The sequence below is a fragment of the Dermacentor albipictus genome, chromosome 9 (assembly GCF_038994185.2).
Source record: "Dermacentor albipictus isolate Rhodes 1998 colony chromosome 9, USDA_Dalb.pri_finalv2, whole genome shotgun sequence".
NCBI classification, from domain to species: domain Eukaryota; kingdom Metazoa; phylum Arthropoda; class Arachnida; order Ixodida; family Ixodidae; genus Dermacentor; species Dermacentor albipictus.
In genome coordinates this window covers 63,778,514-63,800,256 of record NC_091829.1, presented here as the reverse complement: position 1 = coordinate 63,800,256, position 21,743 = coordinate 63,778,514, and the positions used below count along the sequence as shown (strand labels likewise).

At 43.0% G+C, this 21,743-nt stretch overlaps 1 protein-coding gene across 1 annotated transcript in view; it reads right to left on the bottom strand.

Moving 5' to 3' along the window:
* The window catches only part of LOC139050135 (mucin-4-like), a 187,511-nt gene that overhangs the window by 27,702 nt on the left and 138,066 nt on the right, over positions 1–21,743 (bottom strand). The window contains exons 55-66 of the mRNA XM_070526349.1: positions 21,400–21,444; positions 20,988–21,038; positions 19,446–19,490; positions 17,721–17,765; positions 17,279–17,329; positions 16,677–16,724; positions 5,683–5,727; positions 5,274–5,324; positions 2,952–2,996; positions 1,215–1,259; positions 774–824; positions 172–219 (exon numbers count right to left, since the gene is read on the bottom strand). Coding sequence (XP_070382450.1) covers positions 172–219; positions 774–824; positions 1,215–1,259; positions 2,952–2,996; positions 5,274–5,324; positions 5,683–5,727; positions 16,677–16,724; positions 17,279–17,329; positions 17,721–17,765; positions 19,446–19,490; positions 20,988–21,038; positions 21,400–21,444 — 570 coding nt within the window. The remainder of the gene's footprint in view (positions 1–171; positions 220–773; positions 825–1,214; positions 1,260–2,951; positions 2,997–5,273; positions 5,325–5,682; positions 5,728–16,676; positions 16,725–17,278; positions 17,330–17,720; positions 17,766–19,445; positions 19,491–20,987; positions 21,039–21,399; positions 21,445–21,743) is intronic.

The following is a 21,743-nucleotide window of genomic DNA, read 5'->3' as shown; positions in this document are numbered from 1 at the left end:
TCTGACATTTTGTGGTAATATTTAATTGATGTGGGGGCGCTTGTTTCCATGCACTCAAGATTAGTCAAGGAGTCAAGGAGTCAAGATTAACCCTTTTGTTGATGTATGAAACGACTTCCTACAAAACTAAAGAACCAAGACAAGAATTATGATTAGAATTTCTGGACTTACCCCCGGCTTCGGTCTTCCGGGTTTATGAACAAATGACCCATTTCGTGGCTGTCAAAATGAATAGCAGATGTGTGTATGTGGTAAATTATACTGCGAATCATGTCAATTGCTCCCTTTTCTAATGTGCATATGCTCTTGCATCGATACCATATATAAGGCACTTTTTACGCTCATCACTACATAGTTTGTGTTAGGCTTCTTGTATTAGTTACTTGTTTTGGCTTAAGGACCATAAGTGGCCCAGATTTGAATATGGGCGAAATGCCCACGTTTTAATACAGTAGGCATGAAGGAAGAATTATCTTCTGAGGAAAAAACATGAGCATTGATCTTATATTTTTCTTACCTCTGTACTGTAATCCAAATAGCTGAAGAAAGTTCTAATTGAATAATAAAGACGTATAATCATTCCATTAGTTTCAGCGCCTTTCAGATGTCTTATCGTTCCTCCGAGATGCTCCAAACGGGAAAATCGCGTGATTTATAATGGTAATTTGCATATTATTAAGAAGGCCATGTAACCTCATTCGTCTGCTAGATCGCGGCATTTACGCCTTTCTGCGACAACACTATTGTGCTTCACTATAACAGGTTAGGCTTACCGGTACCAACGCATCCTCAGCAGGCAGTCGCGTCTTTCCGGTCGGTTGTGTCTGGGGGTCCGAAAAATATGGCGAAATGTGTGAGTGTCATCCGTATTCATGACATCACGCTTGAGTGTCACGAAATACGCCTGTATTTTTCGCAGCCTTTTGTGATGTGGCCGGCCATATGTTATCTGTATTACAGCGAAGACCTTCAGTAATTGTTTTAACAGTGACTAGGCGTACCTTTTTACACAGAGATAACAACGATAATAAAGTCATTCATACTTTTAGCTCCATTCTTGATAGAAAAATAGGAAGAAGTGGATTTATTACTCTTGCGTGACACAGCTACTCCATCTCTAGTCCGACAATGAAGATATGTAAGAAGTAAACAAATGTTTGTGGAATCAGTGTATGCAGATATGAAGTATTGGCATTCGTTGCCACTTTGCTTACCACTGGCGTTGGTCTGCCATTTCTTTCGATGTCGTTATCTGCTCTCTGTGTGAGTTGGGAAAAATAGGCCAGCATGTTCTTGCTTTTTATTGTTATATATATGAGTTTCAAACTCTGATGAGATTGATAAGTCAATTCATCCTACGAAAAAAATGGGGCATTTTCTTTGTGCGAAGTATCATCGATATCATATCTGAGGCTATAGGTAGCTTCTTGATGGCATATTTGATGTTATTTTATAGGATTATGCCTTTCTTATAGCCTGCATACGATATATAAATATCGCGTTAATAAAGGACATTCGCAGAAGGTGTAGATTATATAAGAACTCTACCTTTACGAGTCGTATTGTCGTAGTTAGATCATACAGTCGTAACAATCATCTCCTGTTCTCGCTGCCATCGTTTATTTCTACTATGTTTAAACCCCATTAATCAGTCAGTCATGGGCATCTAACAAACCCAGATCAATGATATACAGAATAAATCTGAACTTCTAAAATGTAACCACGGGATGTTCCTTCCGATGAAACAATTTTAAGCCTATTTCGTATACCATCCCCAATGAGATGATTCGATGCAGTGAAATAATTTTGTTCTACCACAGCACAAAGCTTTCACAATAGAATGTTAGGGAATGCACTCTTTGGAGGCGACTAAATGCAGGGGTTTTTTAAATGCAATTGAACCCTGTCCTCAAAGCCTTTCGTGAATGGTGTCGAGAAATAATGGAAGTCACCAGACCAATGTGTGCTTTCTGCAGTTCATGCAATAAAACTATCCAATTTTGAAAAATTTCTTTAATTACGTTGTTACCTAGTTTTCGTTATTTAGGAAAATTTACTCACTAACGTCTGGCATAGCTAACATCGAAATACCTCTAAATCTCCCCTCTCTAGTAAATCGAAGCCTGATGGGGCTTCTTTGCCATTTTCACAAGCTTTATCACTGCAGGTCGTCTTTCAGCGCATAACACATCAGGCCCGCCTATGGTATCTTCCCGTGCCTTGACCAATCATGTAGAGTGCAGCCCTCTCTTGTGCGTACTAATTTCTTGCGTCACGAACCCCTCTTTCTCACGCTATATACTGGAATATGTTACCAAAGGAAATCTTATCTGCTCTAAGTCATTAGTATTTTCTAGCAGAACTGGAGCACTGTTTAAAGTAGACATGTTGAATTCGCTTCTTCATTCGTCGTAAACGTCTTTCTTCCTGTGCTTTTATTTCTGATTGAATTTTTCTTTTTTCCTCACTCTATTTTGATGTTCCTTGCGCAGTGGTCCTTGTTTTAGGTTAGCATCTAGTTCCTTGTATTCCACAAAATATTTTGTGGTTGTGCTTTTGTTTCATAATTACATGCAGTACCTGCGGTAAATGCGGTTACATGCCGTACATGCGGTACCGATACCTGCTGGTGTGCGTACCTCTCTTAAACAAGTATTTTCCTTGTATCAAGTAAGCAAGTAACTTTGATTTTCTGTAAGACCCATTTTATTGACTATAGGTGTCTTCAATGTTCAGGATATGTTGTCTTTCAGGCTTCTCTACTTCTTACTTTTTCTCGTGTTTTTTTCGCTTGTGCTGTATTATTGTTTTATTTTCACATGCATTATCTGCATAAATGGGTGTACTCTACGTATCACTGATTTATTGTTACAGCCCTATGTAATGTCCCTATGGGCATTTATGGTGTTTGAATAATATTAACAAAAAGATGTCTCCGCGTGTGTTCTTACCTCTGGGGCTGGAATTTCATTGTTTTCGTTGTCGGCGTCTTCTCTCTGTGAAACGAGGTAGATGTGGAATGAATTGAAATGTATTATCAATGTGTTGGCGGTTAGTTTTGGAGGGTATTGTTTATCTTGTATAAAAAGTGTAATAATTGATAATTCGAATTCATAGACACTAACGTAAATGTTTTCAGAACTGCGCTTTACAACGATTTGCATTAGTAGGAGAGCAAGAAATTCTCTGACAGCGTTATTTGTAGTCTGTATTTTGAATCTGAGCAGTAGTGAAAATGCGTTGCTGTGGTGCTACGTGTCCGACTCATAGAATCGTTACCAAGAGACCCTTTCAATCGCTATCGAGCCGAATTGGCATCATATTTCATGATGACAATTGAACCACTTTCCTAGTTTGGGAAAAGCAGTCAATCGCGATCGAAAACTTCAGTTGCTGTTTAAAATGCCCCATGTGAAACCGATATTAGGCGTCCAGAATCCTTCCTTAATTTCATTTCGCAGAGTACCTTATCCTCTGAAAATGCGCGACTACATGGTTTCTCCGGAAATAACTTGTGTAACTGTTTTCGGTTCACTTTTGTCTACTACGCTAGAAAGTGCACCAAAGTTTCGTTGGTGCCCTTTCCATTGAGTGACATGTGCAAAGTACATAGGAAGCTGCACATTATATTGACATTTTACTATTGGTCGTCAGCCAAGGAGCCTATATCGACAAGTCGAGGTTTAAAAATGGAACTACGCAAATTTGGCTTTCGACATTCATGTTTTCGGCCCATATTCTCTTCTGTTACTAAATATATAGGCTGTCAATAAATCAATATGATTTCGCAACGTTGCAGTCGTCATTGGAAGAGAGTAAAGAGAGAGGCATTTATTATGATAGAGAAGCGCTGAGAGGACAATAATGTGAACCTGTTAGAATTAACCTTTACGCAGCGCCAAGGAAGTCGTGGAATTCAAAAGTAAATATCTCTGAACTTATTGCACACTCAGTCAGGTAGCATCCATTTTTGTGTGATAAAAAGAAAACGAAACAGCTAAGCGGACCCCTTTGCCCATCTCAGCTCGAAGATGTGTTCCACAGTGGCACCTGCGTACTCTCTCTTACCACGAGCATACAGCCACGACAATTTTTTGAAGTGATGCAGTGGTGGCAAAGTTGCTGTCGCTTGATGAACGAGTATGCGGCCACCGCGGTTTATCCCCTGCGGTCACTGATTCTCTCCCCACCGGTGCTCTCCCCTCTCCACAGCGCCCTCTCAAAAGCTTCATCCAACACAGCGAAAGCTACAACTCGCGTCCACAGGCCCGAAGAAAGAATCAGCCACTGTTCATCCACTGCTCACACTCCGAGCGACGCCGGCTAAAATCGAAGCTTGATAAAATGTTAAGTCAAACACGATGGGCAATCCACCGTCCTTTTCCAGAACACAGCTGGTACTCTCCTCACGTCGGCACTATCGTCCCTCGTCGGCCGACCAATCGGCAGCCCTTACCCAGGTTACGTCACGAAGTGCGGAGCGACCGGAAAAGGCAGGAGAGGAGCAGGGGATTTTTTTTAAATTTCTGGCTTCCCACAGGTGCATGGACCTGACATGGTCACGGAAGATTGTAATCACGGCAAGGTGATGACAATCATCACGGCAAGGCGATGATGCAAAAAATGTGAGACGTAATCTAGGGGTTTTTATAGGATTTACAAAAGTCGATAACTAGACAGAGGCGTTGCTAAAGTAAAAAAAAAGCATTCATTTACCATTGCTAACGGAACGTGTTACGCGGAGCATCGTTGTCGAAGGAGGTAGTGTCTAAATTAAAGTGGTTGTCTGCGGACAACGTTGTACGTATGTAAGTGAAACTTTGTTGCTTTGATTAACCGCTGTGTTCAGTTGACCCGCAGAGAAATGTCTTCGCTTTCGAAAAATAGTTTGGAAGCATTTTTGTGGGGACCATGGTGCTGGCAGCGAGGCACAATCAATATTTTAAGGCAACACAAGCAAGTATTTATGCTGTTCCTTTTGTGGGCTATATTTCAATGCTACTAAATACAGCCAGTTCTGCTTTGACTGACAAACAACCCTAAACCTCCTATACTTTTCATGTTTTCTTTGACGCGCCCTGCTTTGTCCGAAATATTGTAATCGGCAAACGAGCGTAATTTCGGAACACGATTAGAATACAAAAACATTATCCACGTAGTCACGTTTTTGTTCTGCTGCGTGCTACTTACGTTTTTAAAGCGGCAGCTTTAAACAAAAGCTATTGTTCTCGTGAAAGGATCGTGTGTTCCGAACGTGAACTGTTACTTCTTACCGGTGCGTGTACTTCCGGAGCTGGTGGGCGTGTCCTTCCGGTAGGTTGTGTCTAGGGACGAAAAATACGGCCAAATATGTCGCCGCAATTCTTATGTGTTCTGAAACTATGTTTTGTGCGACGCGAAAGTCAATCTTATTTTTCATGCAACTCCCCTTGTCCTCATGCAATATTTATATTTCATGATGCCCTTGCGCGCTACAGTAGTGTTTTAGCGAAGGCCTCACCTAATTGTGAAAAACATGGGATACTTCGATTAGTATTGTAAATAGCACTCATAGCTAAAATACTTCGTCTGTTTGGTACTCTTTCAATATATTTAATAAGCAAAGAAGGGTGTGTTACTTTCTGAACTTTCAAGCAATCGCACCAGTAATTCAAAATCGACGTTCGTTCCCATTTTGCTTACCACTGGCGTTGGCATTTGATTCCCTTCGCTCTCGATGTCGGCGTTCTGTGAGTTGTGAAACAAGAATGTTAAACTATTGGGTGAAAACATGCCGTTTCACTGTATATGAGATTGATGTATTTTATTTGTGAACTGCTCCACCGACAGCGTAAATAAATATAGTTTATGCTAATCATCACAGATATTATGTCAGCTGGCCGCGATAGCTTTCTTGCTTAGTGTGTCTTCTGTTTTGAGTGTCACTCAACTCTGTCCACTATAAAACTTTGCTTTGTACGGTAGGCAAAATATTTCATTTAGAAAAGGAATTCGCAAATGTGGGCTTGGTTTATTTTTTGTTTTCTGTGTTTTAAATTATTTAAAAATAATAATAAAAATTAATTTTGAAGAAATTTAAAGATCGAACGTCTTTGATTTCATTTCCCACATATGTTACAGCAAATATACGTTTTACTGTCGGAAATCGTGATGCCCCATCAATAACTGCGGCAAACGAACGCAATTTCGTTTCAAATAGTCGCTGACTCCATTCAACGTGAGTGTGTTATGACGAGCTTTTGCGCGATTTGCAAAGAATTTTCGCATTCACACAGTGTTTATTCCAACATTGGGACACACTCAGGCAGACGGTGCTTGTCGTCCTAATGGGAGCTGAAGCATTGTCCTAAAGCAATGGGACGCTAATGACTTTCTGTACACGTTAGGAGGTAAGCAAGTGTATTCTTTCGTCTTCCTTGCTGAGAGAGCGTGTACAATACCCGCGATAGATGGCGCGGCCCTCAGTAAAGTGGCCGTAGTATAACACTACCCTACAGATTGATGTGAAATGACCATTAGGAGGCAAAATGTTGACTCATGTGCATAGGTACCATCGTTTGTCGGTGAACCTTTGACTTTAAAATTGCAATAGTTATATTTAGGCCGCTTTTGATGTGGCAATGAATTGCTTCTGTGCTTTTCCATCATTTGTTCATTTGAGTATTAGTATTAATTGTATTTCTGTGAAGCTCCTGTATAATAATTGCAGTGTAAAACACGCTGAACCATATTAGATCTTGCTTTCCTTTCTCTGATTTCTTTTATTGTGCCATTCCGACCAGTGTATCACATTGTGGAAGGGGTTTTGATGCCTTGAGAGTCAGCTATGTCATTTTTCATTTCATTATATTGCTCTCAAGCTTATGCGCATTACAGGGGGGAGTGGTGCCCAACTTACAGGAAAAATTTTACGAACACAATTAGGACTACTGAAACAAAAGGCAATACAGAAAGTCAATTACGATAGAAAAAACAAGAGCAAAATACGTTCTAAAGTGGAAGGAACTGATAAAGAGATTGGACGGTGATCAGCAACAACCTTACACACTTGCTTAAAGAACAATCACAAGCGGGGCAACTTATATACAGATTGCAACGCATTAAAACCTGATAACTCTCAGCAAACGCAACACAACAAAGTAATATGTTAGGGATCAGCATCAAGATATCGCACGAGAGATGAAATAAATGAGTCGTGATCTGGTATTGGTGCTACGGTTGAAAGGTGAGTCGATTCTGTCGATGTACGAGATAGTAAAGAATGCAAAAATGGCATTGGTTTTAGAACTGATGCCGCTTAATTTGTAAGGATGGTCAATCGGGGATGAGCGATAAAATGGTTGCTAAGTAAAAGCGTGTTTTAATTCTTCATGATGATACATCTTGTGAAAAAGGCTAAGCCAACAGACTTTGCTACGGAGCTCAAGAGATGGCAATAGTAGGATTAGTTTCATTTAGGTTATGCTGCTAGTACGATCGTAATTGGAAAAAAATGAAAAGCGCCGAGTTATTCTGGACTTTGTCGAGGGAAGATGTACAGTTCGTGAAACCAGGGTTCCAAATTGCAGAGGCATATAGTAATTTAGAGCGTATTTTGAATGTCTCGTACATAGTCAGTTTAGTAGAAGCAAGTGCTTTTAGCAGAAACCAAGCGTGCAATAGTTGTTGTTGATTATGTAATTGATACGAGGGTTCAAGCTACGGTTATTAGCTATATGTACACCTAAGTATTCGTAAAAAGTAACCGGATCTAAAGGAATGCTATTTCTTCATAAAAATCAGGAGTATCGAGATTATTGCATCATACTGGCACAGCTTATATTTTTGAACGTTTAAGTCGGTGGCCCATGTATTACAACATTTAACTATAGTGTTCGGGTCAATTCGGATCATTATTTCGCGATAAATAACACAATCGTCGGTGAATGATTCGTTAGGGGAAGTTACGAAGTTAGGGAGGTTATTGATATAAACTAACAAGAGAAGAGGGCCCAAGACAGAATTCTGTGGCACGCCTGGAGTGACAGATGTTAACGATGAATTGTTATTGTTAGGGAGCACGTACTGCGACCATTCCTTAAAAAAAATGCTGTCCAGCTGAGAAGATTTATGTCAGTATATGGGTACCTGAGTTTAAGACGAACAAGACAATGATTAATTTTGTCAAATCCTTTAGAGAAATCTAGGAAGATGTGGTCCGCTAAAGAACGATTGTCGATAAGAATTAGCATGCAATAAGTAAATTGAAGGGGTGAGCCTCGCAAGAGTTCGACTTTATAAATCCATGTTCTGCCAGATTAAAAAAGTTCGAAACAAGGAAGCTAGGAAGGTGTATGTAGATGACATGTTCAAGAATTTGGCGAAGTATTCTGGTGAGAGCAATGCTGCGTTAATTAAAGGAGTTATTGCTAAATACCTTACTTATGAAGTAGAATCGCCTTCGCCTGCTTTCAAAGCTCGGGAAAACTACTAGTATTTAATGATTGTCAAAATATTTTAGTAAGAAAAATAGAGGAATTCCTCTTTCTTTTTTTTAGGAATCTTGCATTTGTACAGTAAACACCACAGTAACATGAAGGTTTCTGTGTGTCAATGAGCTTTAGAAGAGAGAGAGAGAGAGAGAGAGAGAGAAAGGCAAAGGAAAGACAGGGAGGTTAACCAGAGATTATCTCCGGTTGGCTACCCTGTACTGGGGGAGGGGAAATGGGAAGCGATAGGTGAGAGGGAGAAAGATGTAAAAAAAAAACTACACACACACGCACGTACACACAAACTGTTTCTGTGGGCACTGTCACGCAGCCCGCAAAGGCGTTCCTACTGTGATGCAGTGCACCGTACAATCCTGAGTCACACAGTGAAGTCACAATCTGGCAGAAAGTCCAGTGTCTTTTAAATACCGCAGCAGCGCCTTCATAGCCGATCGCGCTGATGTTCGCGTAGGCCAGTGTCCAAGGATCCTGTTTTCTGACAGTGGGCGCTTGTCCAGTTTGTCTAGGGTGGCTGAGAGGACTGCTCTTTGCGGGTTGAAACGAGAGCACTCACAAAGAAGGTGCGCAATTGTTTCATTGCACCCGCAGAAGTCACAAAGTGGGTTGTCGGACATTCCGATAAGAAAGGAGTACGCATTTGAAAATGCTACTCCAAGCCATAGACGAACTAGAAGGGTACAGTCGCGTCGTGGAAGCTCGGGCGGAATACGGAGTTGTAAAGTAGGGTCCAGGGTATGAAGTCGTGCACTTGTGAAATCGGATGAATTCCTCTGAGCCAATGTCAGGTCGTTTGCCAGTAGGGCAAGTTTTTTCGCTGCGTCGGCTCTCGAAAGAGGAATGGCAACGCACCTGACGCCGTCATGGGCAGATCGGGCAGCTGCGTCTGCTCGATCATTGCCGTGTATGCCACAGTGACTAGGCAACCACTGATATATGATATCGTGTCCTTCGTCAACTATGCGATGGTGTACTTCTCTGATCTCTGCGACGAGCTGTTCATGTGATCCATGGCGCAGTGCTGAGAGTACACTCTGTAGGGCTGCCTTGGAATCACAGAAGACTGACCATGCATGCGGTGGTTCCTCCTGAATGAAATGGAGAGCCGCACGCAAGGCTACCAGTTCAGCAGCTGTCGTTGATGATACATGCGACGTTTTTAGCTGTATTTCGATGGATCTTGTTGGTATCACCACAGCAGCAGCTGAACTTGCAGATGTGACTGGGCCATCGATGTAAACGTGTACGCGGCCGCTGTGCACCTCATGTATAAGTTGTAATGTGGCCTGCTTCAGGGCAAACGACGGCATGTTAGCCTTTTTAGTGATTCCTGGGATGGTGAGGCGTACTTCAGGTCTGTGCAGGCACCATAAAGGTGTGGATGGTCTTGCTGCAGGCATGTAGTTCATTGGCAATGAGGTGCGATTGGCAACAATCATACGACTGATAGCTGCGTGTGGCCTTTCTGCGGGTAGAGCGGCAAGGTGGTGAGAAGGTAGTCGGGCAACGTGGCGAATATGCGCTCTGAGAGCGTCGGTTACCAAGTACGTTGTTATTGGGTGATCTCGAGCTATGACAATCGTTGCCGCTGTAGACGCACACCTCGGAAGACCGAGACACGTCCTTAGGGCTTGAGCTTGTAGTCCCTGGAGTACACGTAGGTTTGTTTTGCAGGTGTTCCCAATCACAGGGAGGCTGTATCTTGCGAGACCGAGGAACAAGGCGTTATACAGCTGCAGCATTGACCGCACCGAAGTGCCCCATGACTTTCCGCCGAGAAATTTGAGGAGATGTATTATTGTCAATAATCTCTTCTTCAGGTATGAAACATGCGGGCTCCATGATAGGTCGCGGTCAATAATTACCCCTAAAAAGCAGTGTTTCCGTGCATTTGCTACTGCTTGCCCATTGACCTTTACCCTGTAACGCTTCATTTCCTTCCGAGTGAATGTAACAAGGCAGCATTTCTCTGAAGACAGCTCTAATTCTGTTTTCGCAAGTACAGCGATGTTATCGTAGCTGCCTTTTGTAGCCGTGCTCGTACCTGCAGTCGTGTTACGGCAGACGCCCAAATGCAGATATCGTCGGCATATATTGATACCTGAACTGTGTTGGGCAAGCGTTGGACTAGGCCAACGAGCACTAGGTTGAATAGCGTCGGGCTCAACACTCCGCCTTGCGGTACTCCACAGAACGTTTGGTGTTGAGTCGTGGCGCCTTCCTCGGTCATCACGAAGAAATGCCTGTCGGTCAAATAACTGCACAGCCACTGAAAAGTGCGGCCACCGATTCCTGCTTTAATCAGAGCCTCTATAATGGCATAATGTGCTACATTGTCATAGGCGCCTTTTATGTCAAGGAATAATGCCGCAGTGAGTCGTTTCATACGTTTTTGATGTTGAACATACGCGACCAAATCGATGACATTATCTATGGATGAGCGCCCACGCCGGAAGCCAGCCATAGCATCTGGGTACACGTTGTAACTTTCCAGGTACCATTGCAGGCGCGTCAAAATCATTCGTTCCATTATTTTCCCTATGCATCTGGCCAGAGCGATGGGGCGGTACGATGACAAGTTTAACGGTGATTTACCAGGTTTGAGAAGTGGAACCAAGCGGCTGCATCTCCATTCACGTGGAACCAAACCGTTGCGCCAAGACTCGTTGTAAAGGTTTAGCAGCATGAGGCGTGCATTCTGCCCAAGATTGGCGAGCGCCGCATAGGTAACGCCGTCCGGCCCAGGTGACGAAGAGCGCCTGCAAGTCGCTAGTGCCGCTTCAAGCTCCTCCACCGAAAACATTACATCCATGCGGGAGTCCCGTGGCACAGCAGTGGCACATGGTGTAAGGGCGCGTTGAGGCTGCGAGCTGGCAAGTCTTGAGCAAAATTCTTCGGCAACGTCTATTTCGCTGCGACCTTGTTGCAAAGCGTGGCACTTAAAAGGAACACGCTGTTGCGGTGATACACGAAGTCCACGCACAGTTCTCCATATCTGAGATAATCGCTGACGTGGATCCAACGACTCGCAGAAACGTTTCCATCTTTGAGATTGAAGTGCATCAATGCGGCGTTGAATCTTCTTTTGCATCCGCCTTGCCTCTCTGAGATCATGGATGGATTTGGTTCTCCTGTATCTTCTTTCAGCCCGCCGGCGAACTGCTCGTAGTCGCTGCAGTTAGGCTTCAAATTCTTCGTATTTCAGGAAAGGCTGAAAAGCACGCGTAGTATCTTGCATGGCTTTTTGAATTTCGTTTTCCAGACTTGAATGGTTCCCTAGCTGACATACTTCCTCCATGAGCGACCGAAACGCCGACCAGTCAATTCTCCGGAGTGTCGTGGAGGGGCATTTAAATAGTCCCTTAATCTTCAGGTACGTCGGAATGTGGTCGCTTCCACGGGATTCGATGTCTGGAAACCATTGCACGTTTCTTTCAAGACGCCGAGAAACCAGGGTCAAGTCTAGGCAGCTGCTGTATGTAAGCCCGCGTAAATATGTTGGGCTACCATCATTGAGGCAGTGCAGGTCGTGCTGTGTGGCAAAGGATGCTAGTCTCCTTCCCCTGGAGTCAATCTTCAAGCTCCCCCAAAGCGGATGGTGAGCATTAAAATCTCCGGTGAGAATCGTAGGGTGGGGTGTCACTGATAGCACGTCGTGCAGTCGTTTAGAGTCGAATCCACGTGAAGGAGCAAGGTAAACAGCAACGAGTGTGAACGTAAACTTGTTCGTTTTCACAATTAAACAAACGTACTGGTTGTCGTCGTGCGGCGGGACTGGGTGCAACACGTATGTCAGATCACATCTAATATATACAATTACCTTGCTTACATCACCACAGGTAGAGGACATGAATGCTTCATAGCCAGAAATGCGTATAACATTCTGCACGTTCGGTTCGCAAATCACAAGTATGGGAAATCGGTTTTCGAAAACGTAGTGTCTGAAATCTGAAATTCTCGATTTGAGACCACGGGCATTCCACTGCAGTAAAGATGCTTTCTTGACTTCCTTGTGGAAGGGCAGCGAGGGGCGGGCCATGGTGCTATGCGATGCTTTCAAGTACTGGAGTCAGCGCATCCAGCACTTGCAGTGCGCTACGAGCAGCCGGAGTGTCCATGTTTGTCAGTAGTAGACGCATGACATTCGTGAGGGATTTGAGCATAGCAATCACTTGTGAATCCTTGTCTCGCACTTGGTCAACTGAAGTGACATTTGACGTTAAGTGGCGAGTCATGTGCTGTGGCTCTGGCGCGTGGCATGTCTTCGGCAGTGCTGGCAACACCTCAATTGATGAAGCAGGAATAGCAGGGCCGCTTTTATCGTTGACATTCGTGCTGTTACTGGAGACAGATGGAACAGGAGGTGGCGTTGCCGGACGAGACTTTTCCCTTGAACCGAAAGAGGATGTCGTAGACTTTCGTTTCCGAGAGTGGTGTCGTCTTATCGCTGCAGAAGCATCTCTGTGTGATGATCCGTCTCTGGCCATTTTCCGCAAGATTTTCTGCTCTTTCTTTAGGCGTGGACAGTCATTTGAGGATGCGACGTGTGGGCCTTGACAATTAGGGCACTTGAGCTCTGTTGCACGGCAGGTGTCCGTGTCGTGTTGTTTGGAACATCGTGAGCATGTCGCTGTATTTCGGCAGACAGCGCTCACATGTCCAATTCTTTGACACCTTCTGCACATAAATGGTTTGGGTACGAAAGGTCGTACCACGTGCCGAAAGTGTCCGACCTTTACACGTGACGGTAGACAGTCACCTTTAAACACGAGCCTTACACAGGTCGACTTGCCGAGGCGCCGAGCTTGTAGTAAGGCAACACCATCAATGGCAGGTTTGATTAAAATTGGCAGGTCGCTGTCGCTAATCGATGTGTCAATATCATAAACGACACCAGCCGTGGTTTCGTTGTCCTGTGGAATGAGGTAGTGGACGTTGATGTTGCCCAGGAGCTTTACTGCCATCAAAGCATTGATTGCGCTATGGTTATGGACATCAATAGCCAGGACGTTCTTTCGAGTATTATTTCTTATATCCTTGATTTCTCCTGGGACAAGAGCCTCCAGAGAAACGGAAATCGCTTGTCTATTAAGGCGGTTGAGGTTGTCGGCGGGTGTGTCCGGCACAAAAAGAATAGTGTGCGCAGACGGCCTTCGCTGTGGCATGACGGTAGACTTACTTGACGAAGACCGTCCGCTGATGTTTCTTCTCTTGGCCTTGCGATGTACCACTCTTTCGAAGCCTTCGTCATCTGAGGCGTCATCGCTTGAGCAGGAGTACAGCGCAGTGTCCTCAGCGCAGTGATTCTCGTAGGGACCACTGTTCCTTCGCGCTGCAGTATTTTCGGCTTTTTCCCATGTTTTACTGGGTGACGCCGTTCCCATTGCCACGGCAATGGAAGTGGAGTCGGCAGAATGCCGCCGCGACGTGACTGCTTCGGCAGGTACCGGCCCGAGGAAGAGAAATTGCCCACCGAGTCAAGCTGACAGAGCTTTAGAAGATCTATCACTATTGGCTGCGTAGTGATGAATTCGGAGAAAGGATGTGATGGTAATGAAATATTGCTTGGGCATGAAAATTTCAAACTAAATACATGATTAGAAATGGATGTGCACTCTTTACTAGGCACAGGTAAACCATTCTGGCCAACTAAGGAGATCCAAAATATCCCAAAATATTCGAGAATTAGTGATAAGCATTATAGGTCATGTGTTTTTCACGAAATCAAATTTCGCACAAACGACAGCTTCAGTCTATAAGTTAGATGCGATAGTGCATGCATGCCAAGCTCCTCAGTTTGCCACAATTAGGCAGCCCTAAATAAGCAATTTTCCTGTTAGAAAGCCGCCTTAAACATGACTTAAACCATGGCGCATTTTATTATTTCATGGAGAGTGTAGGCTCTTGTAAGATTTAAAATTAGGTTTGCAAACAGGTCCCAGTTCTCCTGGAAACGCTATTCCAAGCAATGAAGGTAGTTAACAAGAAAAACCGAAAGTTCACTATTGATCCTTTCAAAGTCTGCATTGGCGTAGTCAAACGTAACCTTTCGTAGCTGGGTACGTAATGAAGCACGGATGATATTACAAGTAAACCCTGGTCGCTTAGTCCAGGCACGAAAGTTCCCGTGCCCACCATATCGGGGAAAGTGGTAAGAATTAAGTCAAGGAGGTTTGCAGAACTGCCGACAGCGCGTTTCGGAGCATTAACGATTTGAGTAAAATTGGAAACACAGCAAGTATCAAGGAACGCTCGAGGCAAAGCGAAGAATATGGTGAGCAACATGATGGTGCCAATGTCCGCTTTACTGCTTGGTAGTTAAAGTCGGTTAGAAAGATTTACTAGAGATGATGTGTATCGAATCAGGGCAAAGTTAATGGGGTCATGAAATTTATTGGCTGCATGAAGAAATGGCTGCATGAGGTGGACAGTAACACGCACCGATTATGTGTGTTTTGTTGTTCAAGATGACACCGCACCAGACGGATTCCACATTTCATGACGATATTAGTGTGGAATGATATCAGACTGACAGAAACGGTGAGCAGTGTCCCTCCCCCTTGTCGTCCAGCCCTGTCACAACGATAGACACTTGAAGTCTTGGTATGGGTAAAAATTTCGCCGTCGAATAATACACAAGCATTTAACCATGCCTCGGTAAGTGCTACCAGGTCAGCATCGCACGTGTTCATTGCTGCGCTGACATCAACTATTTTGCTTAAAACACTCGGAATATTAGTGTGGAGGACAGATAGAGGGCGTTGATAGCCGCTACCCCTCTCTGCTTCTTATGAAAACCGACGAGCGTGATTTCAATCCAAATCGTCGCCCATCGCGCATGAAGCAGTGGTTTCGGAAGCAGCAGGTGGCGACCACGCTTTCGAGTCATGAGACGCGCTATCAAGAAGAGAACGCTGATGCGGCCGGAAAAGTTCGCGAACTGTTGAGGTGATAAACATTGCTGAGGTCAATAGCATATAACGTATGTTCCTTTGACATCGACCTTTCTTTTCGTTCTTTTGTTATCAAAATAAGCAAGTATTCTAACTAGAAATTCAAATTGGTCTTCAACCTTTCCCCTTTCTTCACACATGAGATTTTGTGGAGATGTTCGCGATTCCAGACTAAAAAGCGGGAAATTTATGCGGAGTGTGCAAAACTAGGCTGGTTGGGGTACGTTTAGAAGCCAATTCACTATCTCCACTGACCGGGCAAAGCGAAACTGACAGACAGAGTGCGAAGATTGTGTATTCAAAAGGCATTCACAGAGGGCACTAGTGTTGCTTCATGGGGCCCAGTGGCCCCTTTTCACAGACCACAGGCTGGGCTTTGCAATGTTCGCACAAAATACCAGCCTCAGTAAAGGCATGATAAAAAATCCGTTCTGACCTAATGTACACCATGTTCAACATGAACCGCATAGGGTCCGGAGGAGCCATCGAGGAATTCATGGATGAGCAGGACACAGATACAAACTATTTCGAAAAGCTCACGCCATGTGTCCACTGCTCAGCGTCATCACTGAAAGAAGGTGTATACGCCGCTAATACAAGACCCGAAGTTGCAACTTCTTAATACACCTATGTAATGGTCCGTTCAGCACCTAAACGCTTCGAAATCCTATTATTGTCAATGGGAACACACCCTCTCGTAAAGTAAACTCAAGAATGTAATCAGCATCAAGAGATCCGACAGCAGAAGTCCCCTCCGCTGATTCACTGGGGCCAACAATCTCAAATAAATTACAGCAGGTTAAATAGGTTATCAACGTGATTGAGCATATCTTACAGCAGTAGCAGCAACAGGCCGGTCGTCCCGGACAAACCAGGAGACGAAAATACGCATTTATAAAAGCAAAAGACATCGGCATTACCCGCGATCAATCATTGTGCAGAATTAGGTGGTCTGCATAACGACCGCTCTACTGGTTTCGTGTTGAGGTTGCAGAAATAGAGCATGAGTGTTGTAGCTCGTGAGGCTGCCCGCGCCTACGTTTACACAACTCTGACTAGTTGTGGTTATATTTAATTGATGTGGATGCGCTTGTTTCCATGCGCTCAAGATTAGTCAAGGAGTCAAGGAGTGAAGGAGATTAGCAGTCTAGATTAACCCTTTTGTTCATGTACGAAACGACTTCCTACAAAACTAAAGAACCAAGGCAAAACTTATGATTAGAATTTCTGGACTTACCCCCGGCTTCGGTCTTCCGGGTTTATGAACAAATGACCCATTTCGTGGCTGTCAAAATGAATAGCAGATGTGTGTATGTGGTACATTATACTGCGCATCATGTCAATTGCTCCCTTTTCTAATGTGCATATGCTCTTGCATCGATACCATATATAAGGCACTTTTTACGTTCACCACTACATAGTTTGCGTTAGGCTTCGTGTATTTGTTACTTGTTTTGGCTTAAGTACCATGAGCGGCCCAGACCTGAATATGGGCAATATGCCCACGTTTTTATGCAGGAGGCAGCAACGAAGAATTATCTTCTGAGGAAAAAACATGAGCATTGATCTTATATTTTTCTTAGCTATGTACTGTAATCCAAATAGCTGAAGAATGTTCTAATTGAATAATAAAGACGTATAATCATGCCATTAGTTTCAGCGGCTTTCAGATGTTTTATCGTTCATCCGAGATGCTCCAAACGGCAAGATCACTTGATTTAGAATGGTAATTTGCATATTATTAAGAAGGCCGTGTAACCTCATTCGTCTGCTAGATCGCGGCATTTACGCCTTTCTGCGACAACACCATTGTGTTTCACTATAACTGGTTAGGCTTACCGGTACCAACGCATCCTCAGCAGGCAGTCGCGTCTTTCCGGTCGGTTGTGTCTGGGTGTCCCAAAAATATGGCGAAATCTGTTAGTGTCATCCGTATTCATGACATCATGCTTCAGTGTCACGAAATACGCCTGTATTTTTCGCAGCCTTTTGTGATGTGGCCGACCATATGTTATCTGTATGACAGCGAAGACCTTCAGTAATTGTTTTAACACTGGCTAGGCGTACCATTTTACACAGAGATAACAACGATAATAGAGTCAATTATACTTTTTAGCTCCGTTGTTGATAGAAAAATAGGAAGAAGTGGATTTATTACTCTTGCGTTAGACAGCTACTCCATCTCTAGTCCGACAATAAAAAGAGGTAAGAAGTTCACAAATGTTTGTAGAATCACTGTATGCAGATATGAAGTATTGGCATTCGTTGCCACTTTGCTTACCACTGGCGTTGGTCTGCCATTTCCTTCGATGTCGTTATCGGCTCTCTGTGTGAGTTGGGAAAAATAGGCCAGCATGCTCTTGCTTTTTATTGTTATATATATGAGTTTCAAACTCTGATGAGAGTGATAAGTCAATTCATCCGACGAAAAAAATGGGGCATTTTCTTTGTGCGAAGTATCATCGATCTCATTAGTGAGGCTATAGGTAGCTTCTTGATGGCATATTTGATGTTATTTTATAGGATTGTGCGTTTCTTATAACCTGCATACGATATATAAATATCGCGTTAATAAAGGACATTCGCAGAAGGTCTAGATTATATAAGAACTCTACCTTTACGAGTCGTATTATCGTAGTTAGATCATACAGTCCTAACAATCATCTCCTGTTCTCGCCATCGTTTATTTCTATTTGGTTTAAACCCCATTAATCAGTCAGTCATGGGCATCTAACTAACCCAGATCAATGATATACAGAATAAATCTGAACTTCTAAAATGTAACCACGAGAAGTTCCTTCCGATGAAACAATTTTAAGCCTATTTCGCATACCATCCCCAATGAGATGATTTGATGCAGTGAAATAATATTTTTCTACCACAGCACAAAGCGTTCACAATAGAACGTTAGGGAAAGCACTCTTTGGAGGCGACTAAATGCAGGGGTTATTTAAATGCATTTGAACCCTGTCCTCAAAGCCTTTCGTGAATGGTGTCGATAAATAGTGGCAGTCACCAGACCAATGTGTGCTTTCTGCAGCTCATGCAATATAACTATCTAATTTTGAAAATTTTCTTTAATTACGTAGTTACCTAGTTTTCCTTATCTACGAACATTTACTAACGTCTGGCATAGCTAACATTGAAATATCTCTAAATCTCCCCTCTCTAGTAAATCGAAGCCTGATGGGGCTTCTTTCCCATTTTCACAAGCTTAATCTCTGCAGGTCGTCTTTCAGCGCATAACACATCAGACCCGCCTATGGTATCTTCCCGTGCCTTGACCAATCATGTAGAGTGCAGCCCTCTCTTGTGCGTACTAATTTCTTGAGTCACGAACCCCTCTTTCTCACGCTTATAATGGAATATGTTACCAAAGTAAATCTTATCTGCTCTAAGTCATTAGTATTTCCTAGCAAAACTGCAACACTGTTTTAAAGTAGACATGTAGAATTCGCTTCTTCATTCGTCGTAGACGTCTTTGTTCCTGTGCTTTTATTTCTGATTGAATTTTTCTTTTTCCTCACTCTATTTTGATGTTCCTTGCGCAGTGGTCCTTGTTTTATGTTAGCATCTAGTTCCTTCTATTGCACAAAATATTTTGTGGTTGTGCTTTTGTTTCATTTTTACATGCAGCACCTGCGGTAAATGCGGTTACATGCCGTACATGCGGTACCGATACCTGCTGGTATGCGTACCTCTCTAAAACAAGTATTTCACTTGTATCAAGTAAGCAAGTAAATTTGATTTTCTGTAAGACCCATTTTATTGACTATAGGTGTCTTCAATGTTTAGGATATGTTGTCTTTCAAGCTTCTCTACTTCTTTTTCTCGTGTTTTTTTCGCTTGTGCTGTTTTATTGTTTTATTTTCACATCCATTATCTGCATAAATGGGTGTACTCTACGTATCACTGATTTATCGTTACAGCCCTATGTAATGTCCCTATGGGCCTTGATGGTGTTTGATTAATATTAACAAAAAGATGTCTCCATGTGTGTTCTTACCTCTGGGGCTGGAATTTCATTGTTTTCGTTGTCGGCGTCTTCTCTCTGTGAAACGAGGTAGATGTGGAATGAATTGAAATGTATTATCAATGTGTTGGCGGTTAGTGTTGGAGGGTATTGTTTATTTTGTGTAAAAAGTTAAATAATTGATAATTCGAATTCATAGACACTAACGTAAATGTTTTCAGAACTGCGCTTTATAACGACTTCCATTAGTAGAAGAGCAAGAAATTCTCTGACAGGGTTATTTGTAGTCTGTAGTTTCAATCTGAGCAGTAGTGAAAATGCGTTGCTGTGGTGCTACATGTCGGACTTTACAATCGTTACCACAAGAGCCTTTCGATCGCTATCGAGCCCAATTGGCATCATATTTCATGATGACAATTGAACCACTTTCCTAACTTGGGAAAAGCAGTCAATTGCGATCGAAAACTTCAGTTGCTGTTTAAAGTGCCCCATGTGAAACCGATATTAGGCGTCCAGAATCCTTCCTTAATTTCATTTCGCAGAATACCTCATCCTCTGAAAATGCGCGACTACATGGTTTCTTCGGAAATAATTTGTGTAACTGTTTTCGGCTCACTTTTGTCTACTACGCTAGAAAGTGCACCAAAGTTTCATTGGTGCCCTTTCCATTGAGTGACATGTGCAAAGTACATTTGCGCTAAACAAAGTATTCATGTACTCTCCTCACGTTGGCACTATCGTCCCTCGTCGGCCGCCCAATCGGCAGCCCTTATCCAGGTTACGTCACGAAGTGTGGAGCGACCGGAAAAGCCCGGAGAGGAGCAGGGTTTTTTTTTTAATTTCTGGCTTCCCACAGGTGCACAGACCTGACATCGTCACGGAAGATTGTAATCACGGCAAGGTGATGACAATCATCACGGCAAGGTGATGATGCAAAAAATGTGAGACGTTATCTAGGGCGTTTTATAGCACTTACAAAAGTCGATAATTACACACAGGCGTTGCTAACGTAGAAAAAGCATTCATTTACCATTGCTGACGGAACGTGTTACGCGGAGCATCGTTGCCAAAGGAGGTAGTGTCTAAATTAAAGTGGTTGTCTGTGGCAATGTTGTACGCATGTAAGTTAAATTTTGTTGCATTGGTTAACCGCTGGGTTTAGTTGACCCGTAGAGAAATGTCTTCGGTTTCGCAAAAGTAGTTTGGAAGGTTTTTTGTCGGGACCTGTGGTGCTAGCAGCGAAGGACAATCAATACTTTAAGGGAACTTAAGCAAGCATTTGCGCTGTACCTTTCGTGGGTTATACTTCTATGCTACTAAATCCAGCCAGTCCTGCATTGACAGACAAATAACCCTAAATCTCCTATTCTATTCATGTTTTCTCTGCCGCGCCCTGCATTATCCGAAATATTGTAAGCCGCAAATGAGCGACATTTCGGAAGTTGATTAGCATATTAAAACATTACCCACGTAGTATATATGTTTTCGACGGGCCAAACTTAAACTAAAACTATTGATCTGCTCGTAAAACCGATCGTGTGCTTTAAGCTTTAAGCGTGAACTGTTACTTCTTACCGGTGCGTGTACTTCCGGAGCTGGTGGGCGTGTCCTTCCGGTAGGTTGTGTCTAGGGATCAAAAATATGGCCAAATATGTCGCCACTATTGTTATGTGTTATAGTACTATCTTTGTGTGACGCGAAAGTCAATCTTATTTTTCATGCAGCTCCCCTTGTACGCATGCAATATTTATATTTCATGGTGCACTTGCGCGCTACAGTAATGTTTCAGCGAAGGCCTCACCTAATTGTGGAAAACATGAGATACTTGGATTAGAGTTATAAATAACACTCAGGGTTAACTAAAGTATTTCGTCTGTTTGGTGCTCTTTCGATATATTTAATGTGCAAAGAAGGGTCGGTTACTTTCTGAACTTTCAAGCAATCGCACCAGTAACTCAAAATCGACGTTCGTTCCCATTTTGCTTACCACTGGCGTTGGCATTTGATTTCCTTCGCTCTCGATGTCGGCGTTCTGTGAGTTATGAAACACAGACAAGAATGTTTAACTATTGTGTAAAATCTTGCCGCTTCATAGTATATGAGATTAATGTATTTTATGTGTGAACTGCTCCTGCGACAACGTAAATAAATTTTGTTTATGATAATCTTCACACATTTTATGTCTGCTGGCCGCGATAGCTTGTTTGCTTAGTGTGTTTTGTGTTTTCAGTGTCACTCAACTCTGTCCACTATAAACTTTTGCTTTCTACGGTGGGTAAAAGACACCATTTAGAAAATAAATTCGAGAATGTGGATTTGGTTTATTTTTTG